General features: G+C 39.2%; 1 protein-coding gene across 23 annotated transcripts in view; it reads left to right on the top strand.

Moving 5' to 3' along the window:
- The window catches only part of TCF4 (transcription factor 4), a 379,471-nt gene that overhangs the window by 227,826 nt on the left and 137,594 nt on the right, over positions 1-14,051 (top strand). For 13 of the 23 annotated variants that reach the window (XM_065932783.1, XM_065932770.1, XM_065932771.1 and 10 more), the window contains one exon: positions 13,856-13,985. The exons of 3 other annotated variants lie outside the window; for them this stretch is intronic. In XM_065932783.1, coding sequence (XP_065788855.1) covers positions 13,856-13,985 — 130 coding nt within the window. Of the gene's footprint in view, positions 1-11,854; positions 11,936-13,855; positions 13,986-14,051 lie in introns of those variants that run through there. 7 more of the 23 variants (XM_065932797.1, XM_065932780.1, XM_065932777.1 and 4 more) reach the window with 2 other exon arrangements.

Below are 14,051 nucleotides of genomic sequence, written 5' to 3'. Positions count from 1 at the left end.
TTAAAAGCAAGTTTTGCTTCAAATGTAAATTTACTATGTCACTCCATACGTTTTCATTTAACTACAGCTAGGTTTTTCTGAATGTTCATAAACAAAAAGTTGCCATGGACATCTATGTCCACATATTTTTGTACACTTGTCCAATTAGATCCTTAGGGTAAAATTCTAAAATTGAAATTTCAAAGTCATGAGCTTTTGAAATCTTGCTGTATGTTTTAAATTGCCTTCCAAAGAGTTTCTACCAATTTACATTCTCATTAACTATTTATAAAAGTGAACTTCCTCACTGGCAGCTGAAAATTTGTCTTATTGTAAATTGCCAAATATCTTTTCATATTTATTGCCAAATTTCAAATTTATTCTTTCTATAAAAGAATGGTTCAAAAAAAAAAAAAAGAATGGTTCATCTTCTTTGCCAACTGATTTCATTTTTTCTTAATACTGTCTAGAGCTTTTTACTTACTAAGGGTCTTTATTTGTCCTTTGAACTATTTGTTGCAAAGATTTTCCAGGTTTTTTTTTTTTTTTAACATCCAGTTTTTCTATATCTAACGTCATAGCTAGCAAACGTCTTCTCTATTTTAACATTTTTAAAGTTTTTATTTTATTCTGTTGCTTTTATGTTTTATCCTTTGCATTGAAATACTTGGAAAGTATGAAGCCAAGACCTACCTAATTTTTTTTGTCAAATGCTGGACAAATTTTTGGTACCATGTATTGAATGCTTCTTCCCTTGTTGATTTTTAAATGACACATTTATCATGAACTGTCCATACGTTCTTCCTCATTGCTGTGCCTGTCCCTTTAGCAGCAGTACCAAATTGTTTTAAAATGTATATGTATATGTATATATAGTCAGTTTTCTGAACTCACTTCTTAGTAAAAGTTTTCTTAGTTATAATAATGATGCATTTAGTTTTCCAGATGAAATTTAGAATCATTTTAGAATACTGTCTCCTCCCTCCTCCCCCACCACCATTTTTTCTCTACTGAGCAGTTTGTTTGGATTTGCATTACAGTCCAGTTTCATTTTGAGTCATCAGATGATTTTTATGCATGTACTTTTCTGTGAAGTATTTGTGTGAAATGAATAAGATATTTGGTTCCTTGAAAAATTGTTATGCGAGATGATCTTGCCTTTAAGACATGTTTGTACTGCTGAATCGTGTCATGATTTTTGTGAAACTGGCTTGTGAACTAGTTCAGATAGTGTCATATGCTGAATATCTAAATATATTTCTAATGAAGAATTATGAGAAAACATAATAAAATAGACACCAGTTCTGCATCCTTGGAGAGAAAATGGAGTAGAGCTGGATGCAAATACTCTATAATTACTATCAGGAAGTTTAAAAATTGCAGCCCTGTTCTAATTCTGTGAAGTTTGTTGGTTGCTTAGTGTTAAAATATCCTTTTTTTCTTCAGGCTGTTTTTAAAGTGGGATGTGTCAATGTTGACTAAACTGGAGAAGTGGAGACTGGTTAGTTTACCTAAAGAGGAGTGCGTGGCACAAGTGAGATTTGAATGGGGTTTTGAAAGAGAGACGAGCCTTTGTTCCAGGGGAGAAGCGTTAGCGTGGCTCAGGGGTCAGGGCCAGGAGCCATGGTTTTGAACAGACCTAAAGCTCTGGAGCTGGCAGTGACTAGAATTGAGAAGACAAGAGGAAGCAGTGGGAAAAGGCCCAGATTCCATGTGACTCTCGCAATCTTCAGGCTGAGTTGAGAGGGAGACACAGATGAGGATGTGCTGTATCTCCAGCGCCTAGGACGGAGGCAGCCTCAAATGGTGTGTGGAAGAGGAAAGAGACTGAAAGGTGGATGGGGGCTCAGTTAGACGTGGGGGTCATGGGGATGCGTCTTTGCAAGCTCCGAAGGGTTCTCTGCTGAAAAATAGAAATGCTCTGGGCTTTAGAAGCTTCCCAGTAGTAAAAGAAAAAAAAAAAATCCACCTGCATTGCAGGAGATGCCAGAGATGCGGGTTCGATCCCCGGGTTGAGAAGATCCCTGGAGATGGAAATGGCAGCCCACTCCATTATTCTTGCCTGGAGAATCCCATGGACAGAGGAACCAGGTGGACTATAGTCCATGGGGTCCCAAAGAGTCAGACATGAACAAGCAACTGAGCATGCATGCTTTAGAAAGCTGAATTCTGAGAGAAGTATGTGAACCTGCTGGGTGGGGCTAGAAGGAGGAGAGTAAGGTGGAAAGCAGGCCTCGTAACATTTCATGACATTTTTATCATGGCAGAATAATTAAAGCTTTGAGGATGTGTCCTGTCAAAGTACTATACCTTTATCTTAGTAAATACTGGAGTGCACTGCCATTCCCTTCTCCAGGGGATCTTCCCAACCCAGGGATCGAATCTGGGTCTCCCACACTGTGGGCAGAGCCTTTACCTTCTGGGCCTCCAGGGAAGCCTCCTCTTAGTAAAGGAATACGCAAACTCTGGCTTGGCGCCAATCTGACCCACACCCCCTTCTTACAAATAAAATTTTATTGGAACACAGTGTTACCTGTTCAGTTACATATCAATTATGGTTGATTTGGTGCCACAGCAGCAGAGATGAGTAGTCGGAACAGAGATCACATGGCCGGCAAAGACTGAGATATTTACTGTCTGGTCATTTAAGAATATATTTAGTGATCTTTGTCTTAGAATATTGTTCTTAGTAGTTAGTGTTGCCATCCTGGAAAATTCGTATAATCAGAAGAGCTCATACAAATTGTGCGTGGATAGTCTAAAAGAGGGGCAAGTGAAAGTGTTAGTCACTCAGTCGTGTCCGACTCTGCGAGCCCATAGACTGTAGCCCGCCAGGCTCCTCTGTCCCTGGGATTCTCCAGCAAGAGTACTGGAGTGGGCTGCCGTTTCCTTCTCCAGCATGGATAGTCTAAGAGAGATTAATTAGGTCATGTCCCTTTCTATGAAGAAATATACCAAAACACTGCATCATGGTGAAGCCCAGGTCTTCAGTCACTGCCTTATCTTATTTTTGTTTCTAGTTCTGCCTCCATTTCTGTGGTCATTTTCATTTCCCCTGGCTGCATTGAACATCTATTCACTTCTGATCCTGTCTGACCTTTCCTACTATCTGTAGTCAAAAATTAGCATACCAGTGCTGAATATCATGTTTAGATATACTTGCTACGTACTCAGGAAGAGGGATTTCTCAGCCAGCTGTTTTAAGTTCTCCCAGCTTGTTTCCTGTGTATGTCCCCAAGTACCCATCCTCTTCAAAACTCTCCCCAATCCAGACCGCTTTTTCTCTCTGTGTCTTTGTTCCCGTCTCCTACAGTGTCTTTTCTACTAGAGCCCTGTGGCATCACGGAATCTCTAACTCGTGGAGGCACCTGAATTATTCCAGCTCTTCCAATTTCCCTCTAGAACCTGCCCTTAAGGGTCAAGTATTTGACAACTCGCCATGTTTAAGGAAGTCCGGCCATTTTTCAGGGGCTTCGCAGGTGGCCAAGTGGTAAAGAATCTGCTTGACAATGCAGGAGATTCAGATTTGATCTTGGGTCGGGAGGGTCCCCTGGAGAAGGAAATGGCAACCCGCTCCAGTGTTCTTGCCTGGAGCATCCCAGGGACGGAGGAGCCTGGCGGGCTGCAGTCCACGGGGTCACAGAGAGTCAGACACGACTGAGAGACCAAACAACGACGACAAGCCGTTTTTCAACCAAATCAATCACAGATTTTAAAAAATGTAAACCTTCATGTATGTGTTTAGATGAACATACAGCTGATTTCTTCAGAGACTACAAATTCTGACACTTCAAGTACATTTTGAAGGAGTGAGTTAGGGAGCATTGGAGGTTTTGTGGAAAAGCTGTGTTGAGCCCTCTGCATATTAAGGGCCCTTCGAGTATTAAATTTCAGTTTTTTTATGAAGCACTCATGAGGGTGGTGGTACTCATAAAGGCAGTTCAGAGGCACAGGAGAAAAGTTAAGGACAAGACTGCGTATATAGGAGTTATATGTCTCCTAGGTTAGAGGTAGAGAAGTTATGTTCATGGTGGGAACTTCTGAAGTCATGTAAGCAAAGTGTGTAATACTTGCTTTGCTTCAGTATTGAAGCAATGGATGCCTTATTTAATCTGATTGGCACTTACTGAGGATGTACTATGTACCCCAGCCTATTGTGCTAGATGCCAGAAATACAAAGATGATTGAGGCTCACTTTCTGCCCTTGAGGAACCCCCAGAGTGGAAGGAAGAAGTCAGAGGCATAAACACTACTTGCCATTGATAATGTCACAGCGGGTGAATTTTTTCAGAGGAAGTGGGAGCAAACATCCAGGAGGAGGAGGACTGAAATTCGAGAGGGAAAAATGAGGGAAGACTGGGGGGGGAAAGAAATGACGAGAAACGAAAAGCATTTGAGTCTTGTTAGAGAAGAGGGTGGACCACACTGGAAATTGAGATTAAAGACAAGAAATTGAAATCAAGATTTAAGACAAGAGGCTGTGGAAAAGCAAGGGTAGTGGGTGATCTCGGAAGAACTGAGATGTCAGTTGTTCAAGAGGGTGTGCTGTTTTATGGCCTCACTCTCTTTGTATAAATATGAATGATAGGTATGTGTATTGCTTGTGTATAATAATATATCACATTTTAACTTAAATAATTGTGTTATACTATATATTATACTTATATAAAGTAGAATATTTTTATATAACATTTATTATATATATTTTAATATACTATATAATGTATACTTAATATATATAATTGTATATATACAATTAATTAAGGCTCAGGAAATGATAGGAATTTGCTAAGCACTTTAAATTATCCAAGTGAATTCTTAAACAGGTTGTTATTTAGTCACTAAGTCATGTCCAACTCTTGGACCCCATGGACTGTAGCCCGCCAGGCTCCTCTGTCCATGGGATTCTCCAGGCAAGAATACTGGAGTGGGTTGCCATTTCCTTCTCCAGGGGATCTTCCTGACCCAGGGATTGAACCTGCATCTCCTGCATTGCAGGCAGATTCTTTACTGCTAAGCCACCAGGGAAGCCCTTTACAATAGGTAGTATGATTACACCAGCAACATTTTCCAGATGACACTGTTCAAGGTTATGCGGGGGGTAAATGGCACTCACACTCTGGCCTGCCCTACAGGAATGAGTTTGGAGGAGCCTTTGGGCTAAGTTTAAGAGATCAGATTTGTTGGTAAGATGAACTAAAAGGTCATGATGGGGATGAGGGCAGGAGAAAGAGAGCATGCAGAACAGAGGGAGGCAGTGTGTGGGGTAGAGGCCAAGCACAGGTTTTTTTTTTTTTTTTTTTTCTTTTTAAGATTTGTTTGTTTATCATTTTTGGCTGCGCTGGGTCTTTTTTGCTGTGCTGGCTTTTCTCTAGATGCGCTGAGTGTGGGCTGCCCTCTAGTTGTGGTGTGCAAGCTTCTGATTGCCGTGGCTTCTCTTGTCACGGAGCATGGGCTCTAGGCATGCAAACTCAGTAGTTGTGGCGCATGGGTTCAGCCCTTCCTCAGCATGTGGGATCCTCCCGGAGCAGGGATTAAACCCAGGTGCCCTGCGTTGGCAGATGGACTCTCAACCGCTGGACCCCTACCAGGGAAGCCCCAGGCACCGGCTTTGAGGCCAAGCCTAACTGGATTCCCATCCTGGCTCTGCCAGCCACGTGGCACTGACCAGGCCACGTCTCCACCCCGAGTGTCGCTGGGCGTCCAGAGGAACACTGCCTTCTGACTTGTTCGTACCCATGTGAAGGACCTGCAGTTGTTCCTGGCTCATGGAGCAGTTTCGATAACTGCTGCTGCTACTGTCCCTGTTACCCTGACTGCCCACTTGGTCCACGTTCCTCCTCCTCCTTCCACTCTTCCTGCTATTACCATGACTGTTTCTACTACTATTAGTATCTGTTCCTTATTTTTCAGAACAACTTTGTATTCAAGTATGGTTGTTCTACAGTGTTTCATCAGTTTCAGGGGTGCAGCAGAGTGGTTCAGTTATGCGTGTATATGTTTATCTTTTTCAGATTCTTTTCCACTGTAGGTTATTACAAGATGGAATGCAGTTGTGTGTGCTATACAGTAGGAGCTTGTTATTTATCTAATTTGCATACAGTAGTGTGTATCTGATAACCCAAACTCCTACTTTATCCCTCCTCCTCTGCTGCTTCAGTCCTGTCCGACTCTGTGCGACCGCATAGACAGCAGCCCACCAGACTCCCCCGTCCCTGGGATTCTCCAGGCAAGAACACTGGAGTGGGTTGCCATTTCCTTCTCCAGTGCATGAAAGTGAACAGTGAAAGTGAAGTTGCTCAGTCGTGTCTGACTCTTCAGGACCCCATGGACTGCAGCTTACCAGGCTCCTCCGTCCATGGGATTTTCCAGGCAAGAGTACTGGAGTGGGGTGCCATTGCCTTCTCCCCCCACTCTGCTAGTAGTACTATTATTGTTATTATTATGAGCAGCAATAGTAGTAGGAATGACTAATGGAATAGATTTATGCTAAAACAACAAAACCCAGTAAGATTTAAGTCCTCGATTTGATCAGTAGCAACAGTTCATCTCTGTTCATTGCAATATTTAGTGAGCCGTTGCCAAGGCAGACCTTAGTACGAGACACGATGGGGAGTTAAAATAGGGATCAGTCACTGCCTCGTTTAACAGATATAAACTAATTTGACCTTCTTGCCATATATTCCTGAAAGAGAACTTTTAGGAGAGAAACTGTTAATGCACATCGGATGCAGACCCTCTTGAAGTAAGAGGCCACGTGGCAATCTGGAAGGATGGTCAGGACTTAATTTCATGATGACTTGGAGATTTCTTTATGCATTTTCTGCTTCTCCAGATAACCTCCATTTCCTCATGTCAGGCAGTAGTAGGCTGTCATCTTACGTATAAGATTTAGATAGTTATCAGAATATTTTAGCAAATCCCATACCATTGGCTACTGAACTTTACTTGAGCACCTATTTGAGGTGCTGGTTAGTAAGCCGTATGAATGGAATTCTGGCCCACGTCTTCTGGAAAAACAGTCTCTACATGAAAACTCGTTTTGTAGACTCTTGCTTAGAGGGGAAGGTATTTGTAACAACCCTTGAAATAGAACCTCTCCCACCCAATATGAAGAAGAATGACATCTGACAGTTCCCTCTTCCTTTATTTTACTAAAATAGCAACCTGGCCAAATATACTTTTCAGCACATTTATTATAGCCACATGTTTATATTTATAGGAGAAGTGGTGCTAATTCCCTAGTATGTTAGCAGGTCTTATTCAAATTTGTTCTATTTTTACTTTGGAACAAAATTGCTGAAGAGAAACATTTTAAGGCAAGTAGTGATTACAGCATATTTATCAGATTATATATTAAATAAACTTCCTGAACTGAGAAGGTGCATAAACTGAAAAGCAGGTAGTTATCTTAAATTCTATATTGTTTATGTAAGATTTCTTCCAATCCACTTATACTGTAGGTTATTCCTTTTGTGTTTTCTTTTTGCCAAATTTCTACTTTCTCACTAACAAATGTAATTCTATTTTTAATATGTAATAGATGACCCGAGATTTCAGGATGGAATTTCACAACCCAAAGAGATACCTCTTCACTTTATTGTATACAGTAAATTATGTATTTTTTAAAATTTGAGAGGTAGTCAAACAGGTGAATGCATAAATCTTGTCAACCCTTGGGCCATTGTAATTTCCATACCAAAATGCAGGGGTTTTTACCTATTACTGTTATACATTAAGTAATAGTTACCATGGCAACCTTTGCATCATATTATAACATTTAAATATAAGGTATTGTGTTTTTATAGGAAAAGACAATACATTTGAATTTTGTTTCTTTTTTAATGTTTGGTAATATATAATCACTACTAAAAAGAATAATTTTGATCAAGGTCAAATTAAATTCTTTGTGAGTTATGCAAATTTCCAGCCAAAACCATGAAGTACATTCATTTATTTTTGAGGATGTCATGGGGGAAGCAAAGAATTTTTTTTTAATTGTATTTGAAAAATACCACATAATACCATTTAGTGCCTATAATTGGCCTTGCAAAGGGAAAACCAAAAATTGAACTGTATTTAATGTCATTTTTCAGTGGCTAATGCAGTGGTAAGAATTTGAATGAACACATCACATGATTTATCAAATTCTACTAAATATACATTTGTTATTTTTGCATACCCAATTGGTTAATTGTGACTAGTTTTGATCTCACGTATAGTTGTATTAACTGAAGCTGTTTGCTTGTGCTTGCAAAAGAGCAAAATGAAATGAGCCGTTGACGTAATCCTTTTGGCAGTTCCAGGAAAATGGCCACTTAAGCTGAAATTATCGAGATTGATTGTTGGCCAGTTTTTTTTATTAAGTATGGAAGAAAACTAGCCATTTCTTGTTGCCAGCATAGCTCTAGGCCATGAGGATATCATCACTGTTTATGTAGACTACTGTATTTAACTCTTCTTCAGGTTTTTACTAGTGATTTTTCAAAATTATTATCTCAGTATATACTTCTCATTTTAAAGTGGTGTAGGAGCTCTGACATTCACCACTTTTGAGGCATCTTTTAAATAATAAGTGGTGGATCGTAACACGGGGCTGTGAATTGGAGGAAGGAGAGTAACTGTCCTGGACTCTGACTCAGTTGGACATTGTGCATATGTTGTTTCATCTGCTCCTGATAATTCTGTCATAGAACTTTTATTATTCTCTTCTTACAGAGGAGGAAAACACGGTTTAGAGCAGTCACATAACCGTCAGGCACATTGCTTGTATGCCTCTGGGCTAAAGTTCAGCCTGTCTGTCTCACCTCAAAGTCCTCCATCTTTCCTTGCAAGGTTTGGATTCAACTAAAATGTTTGGATTCAACTTCTGACTTGTTACAATGGGCATTATACTTTTCAAGTAGAAATGACAAACATCGACCCAAGACCTTTAAAGAAAATCTTTGCTAAAGAATAATGTCAATAATTTGCGTTTCTCCCCAGCACAGTAGCAATATGTGAAGTCCCTGATTACAAAAGTCGTCCTTGCCATCCACCCGCTCTAGTTCCCCAGTCCTCCTCTGTTGAAACAAGCACAAGACCAAGATCAGAGTAAACCACTAAAGGTGCGTTCCTAGACCTTCAGGTGTGAGGAATAAGGGCTGTCCAGAACCTGACCTTCAGTTTTGAGCTTTGCAGTTCAAAAATGGACAGGTGGAAATACAGTGTTCTTCATTGCCCTTTGGTGCGAGATATATTCTGGGTTTCGGAGTAAGTGCCAACAGCAGCAAAATTATCACCCCCTCCTGCTACTGTAGAAAGTCAGCAATGGCCCTTCTGTGGTCAAAATGGCAAATTCAGCAGCAGCTATTTGACAGAGATTTGCAAAAACTTCCCCATGGCTGTTAGGAATCTTTATTCAGCAGTGTCTTCAAAAACCCGATTCTGTGCAGAATGAACTGTGTACAAATGACTTCAGTTGTGAATTTCCTTCAAGTCTTTTAAAAAAATCTAATTTATAATTTTTCTCAATGTGAATTTTGCATTTGGCACTTGAGTCTATTAGATCCGTCTACATACATTCCTCATTTGTAAGTTTTAGAGTGGTTCAGAATTTTATTTCCGTATTAACGTAAAGCCTTCTAAAATTCCTGGCTATAAAGAGTCAGTTCACCATACAAAGCCACTATACATCACTTAGGTTTGTGATGAAAGAATGGAATTGCAGCTGTGTCAGTACTAGAATACCCAAACATGAATTAGACTCACAAGCATTTGGCAATAGTTCAGAAAAGGAGCTTAATCTGGTTTCATCTGAGACTGCTTTTCTCTGTTCTCTAACATCCCCCCAAGATGTTGTGTCTGATATCGGATCACAACGTAATGGGAGTGACGCAAAATCAGAAAAAGCCCTAAGAAACCAGGGGCACTTTTGATTTTCCCCAGAGATTTTTTTTTCCCCTCCTACTTTTTTTTTTCCCCTCTCTCTTCCAGATTTCAACTCTGAAATTCAAGGTCATTCACCTATTAGATGAATTAATTATAAGCCAAAAAAATCAGCATTCATCGTACTCTGATCTCACTCATATCTATAATTAAGGGTAAATATAATCTTCCTTTTTAGAAATGTACCACCCACCCATTACATTTAAAGTGCTGACTGAAATGAAATAATAGTTCAGTGCAAGATGATTTTAGTTTAACAAGAAAAAAGTTGATAATTTAAGCTTGAAGCAGTTAGTTCTATTTTTGATTACCATTCAGTTATAAATCTAATTTGAGATATATGCTGCCTTTCTGTTACCCACGTTTTAATTCATGGTTTGTCTTCTTGGTTGCATAAGCAAAGTTTGGTGGTTTATCAAGGATGTTAAAAAAGCTCCCCACAAAGGCAGTGGGGAGCAAGGTTGAGAATGTGCTAGAAAGATAGTCGGAGACCCAGCTCTGATGTGAAACAAACAAAAACTTTCTTTGAAAGGCTCCTTACAGAATCGCTGCATTTGGCATTTGAGTGGCTGTGTTGGGACTGGGTCTTTGCAGACCCAGGGTCTTTGATTGCAGAGGATGGATGAACTGCCCCCCCCAACCCCCACCCCGTCCGTGTTTAAATTGGGTTGACTAAGTCACTACGTTTTATCCTTTGGTTAGGGTATTTTAACTCTTAAAATGGTTGGTCTTTGGACGAAAATAAGGAGCGAATAAGGGGAAGAGATGGTCGCATCACTTTGCAGGCAGTTAAAACAAATGCTCAACTCTGGCTTTAAGATTTACAGGTTAGCTCTGCGAGATGCCACATCTTGCTTCCAGTGTTTCCTGGCAGACCAGGGCGGCTCTCTACTGGGACCCAGCGTAACCGCAGAGCATGAGCTTGCACAATTCAAAAAACCTAAAACCTCTATAATCCTATTTAAGGCTAAGATGAATTTGCCCATTTTGAAAGTAGACTTAAGCTTTCGCGCTTTTGTTAAGTATAAATTTGTCTTCAGATGTATAACATATGTATATATGTATGTATTAAAAGTATACTCACAGATAAATGTACATGTATACATGTAGGTAAATTCATATGTAAAGGAATGCTTTATTCATTTTGTGCAGTATTTTACCTTACTCAGTTGAATGGCATTAAGTTTTTAAAATGCACAAACTCAGGTTTCCATCCAATGGAAAAAAATTTTTTTATCTTTCTCATGGCTAAAGAGAGTTAAGTACGTGACGTAAAGGCCAAACAATAGTAAATGGTCATTGTTCATTTTACAAATGTCCTCTGCAATAAGAACACACATATTTTTATCTTAATTTTTCCCTTGGGGGGTGATTAGGGCCTCCCTTAAGTGTGAGGAAATGCTTATTTTTGTATGCTTTAGAAGAATGATTCTATTGTCTGAGTGAAAAAGAAAAAGGAACAAACATATCTAAAAAGAAAGAAACAGGAATGTGCTTTGTCCAAAAAAAAAAAAAAAAAAAAAGCAGGAGCCACTAGATGTTTATAAGTGCTGTCTGCTCAGTCCCGTGTCGCTATACATAGTTCGCATCATGTAAGAGCTGGATGCCTGATTTATTTACAACTGGTCCATGAAATGACTTTCTTTAAAATTACCAACAATGAGGTCAGCTACAGCCAGTTAACTATCTAGTTATCATTTTATATTTTTCACAGCTCTATTGTGAATACTGCCCACAGTACAGCCGGCCTGTTTGTTTTTATGTTGACCTATTGAATGCATCTACTTTCTTGAGAGGGAAAACCTTTGCCACTAGGACCAACAAGAATTAAGCAATGGTTAAGCTCATTAAAAAGACAAGCAAGCATTTCAACCTACCCGCTCAGCCCTTTGGGGGATATTTTGTATAATTTCAGGAAAAGAAAATTGCAGAAATAAGGGTGCTATCTAAACTATGAAGTTACCAGTAAGATCATCTTCAAGCTCCTCTTTCCAGTGAAATGAAGGCTCATTTGTAGATTTCCCAAAATGTAAGGAGATTGTGATTTAAATCATTTACGGCTTTATTGATGGGAATTGCAAAGAAAACTTGGACTTAAATCTATCTATCAAGAGCGAAATTTCAGGTTGATATTCTAAAAATTTTAAATGCCACTCCTAAAGTGATAAAAAAATTTTGATGTTACACTGTTGGTTTCATGATTTATTGGAAACTATTGTAAAGAGCTCTCTAGTTCAGTTTGTCATTGGCTTGCATTTTGTTTTCTTTCCTAAATTCGGAAGAGGCAGTAATTGAATATGCGAATGTCAAATTTCTGTCTGGTAAATGATCTGGTCGTCTCAGGTATTTGGTAAATATTAAGATATTTGAAATGAGTTTTTACTCAAAATGTCCTTCTGTCCTAAATTCTCATCCTCAAAATTTTAAAGTATCGTTTATTATGTGTCTTAAACTGGAAAAGTCTTAAACTGGAAGCAGTGAAGGCAAGCTTGTCAGTAGCTGATTAGTCCTTTATATATTACTCCTCCAGCACTGACAAAAATCCCTCAGAATAGAGGGATTCTCTTTATGATATTTAAGCTATATGGTGGTGGAGAGGGGATGTTTGAATTTTTGATTTTCCAGCTTATGGGTCATATTTGACCAACTGCTTTCACCAGAAGACATGCCACTTTGTTGAGCTATTTAGGAATCAAAAAGACTGTCTTAATTTAAAACAAGGACCCTTTGTTTGAGTTGGTGACTGCCTTGTGAAATTTTTCAGTTCTCAGCGGGTTAACCGGGGAACAGGGGCAGAGTCATAATTGGCCTATTTAGAGTATTTTGCATGTGAATAGTGTGTTAGTGAAGCATCTCTAAGTCTGTTGTGAGTGACATGATGATTAGAATTTAGATTAGGGAAAACACATTCTGTACTTTATCAAGGACAGTAATTAGTTCAGTCAGTAAAAGTTGATTACAAGTAACGATAAAGTTAGATTTTTTAGTACTTAATTTTAAAATTTCTTTATTTAATGGTAAATTTGTTCTTAATATAAATGGTAGTATCTACACTGGTTTTCTTGCATATCCGAATAATTAAAAGAACAATGTGTTCAATGCAGAGTATAATCAGGCGATTTATATATTATGGGTAAGTTTCTGTGTAGTTTTTAGAGACTGTCATATTATTTAAGTTTTCGTATGTCATCATTTTCGGAAGTTTAGTGATTTGTCACACCATGATAAGTTAATGATATTTGGGAAAGTTTTCTAGTGTTCAGGTAAACGTTTATAATCTGTGGGGATGTGTTTTAGTTTCTGATAGTCCTCAAGAGGGTATTCTGAAGTCCTTTAATGTGTTCCTGTTGGTTTAGGATGCCTACTGTTCCTGTGATTTTGGAAGTCAGTATGAGCATTTTGAATTTCCTCCTGGTTCAGATGGCGTTCTGTCTTCTAGGGGTGCGGTGTGAATTCATGGAGGGTCTCGCAGAGAGCCAGGGTTCCCAGTGGATGTGAGCATCTGTACTCTTCCCCCAGTGTGAGCAGTGGGGGGAAGTTGTATGCGTCCGAAAAATCAGATTCTCCCTGGTTCTTGTTCAGGGAAGGACATGACTGGTTCCCAGATATGAACCTAACTCTAGATCAAGAAAATTCTAACCTGACATAAATGCCCGTTACTTACAAGGTGAACATGTCAGTCGTCTTAAAAGATGAAAATCTTTTTTAACAAGCATCACCGTCTACCTTCTTCTCCAAAGTTAAAGAACTAAAAATTCACAAATTCGGAGTAGCTTCTTAGACGGCTTTTCTTTTTCCTTTCTGCTGGGTTGAGTTTTAATTGTTTCAGCTTTAGCAGATGCTGTTTCCTTTATTGCATTGGTTTAAGTACTAACAATCAGTTGGTGAGGGGGGTGGCAAATGTCAAAACTTAACCTTATATGTTTCTTTTTCCTTTTTAACCTTTTAGCAGAGTCTCCTTGGAGGTGACATGGATATGGGCAACCCAGGAACCCTTTCGCCCACCAAACCTGGTTCCCAGTATTATCAATATTCTAGCAATAACCCCCGAAGGAGGCCTCTTCACGGTAGCGCCCTGGGTAAGGTATTCCTCTCTTTAAATGCCTGAGTGATTATTAGTAATCTTTTTCTTTCTTTTTCTTTCT

Source organism: Muntiacus reevesi, chromosome 4 (assembly GCF_963930625.1).
Source record: "Muntiacus reevesi chromosome 4, mMunRee1.1, whole genome shotgun sequence".
NCBI classification, from domain to species: Eukaryota; Metazoa; Chordata; class Mammalia; order Artiodactyla; family Cervidae; genus Muntiacus; species Muntiacus reevesi.
This window is presented reverse-complemented; position numbering and strand designations above follow the sequence as displayed.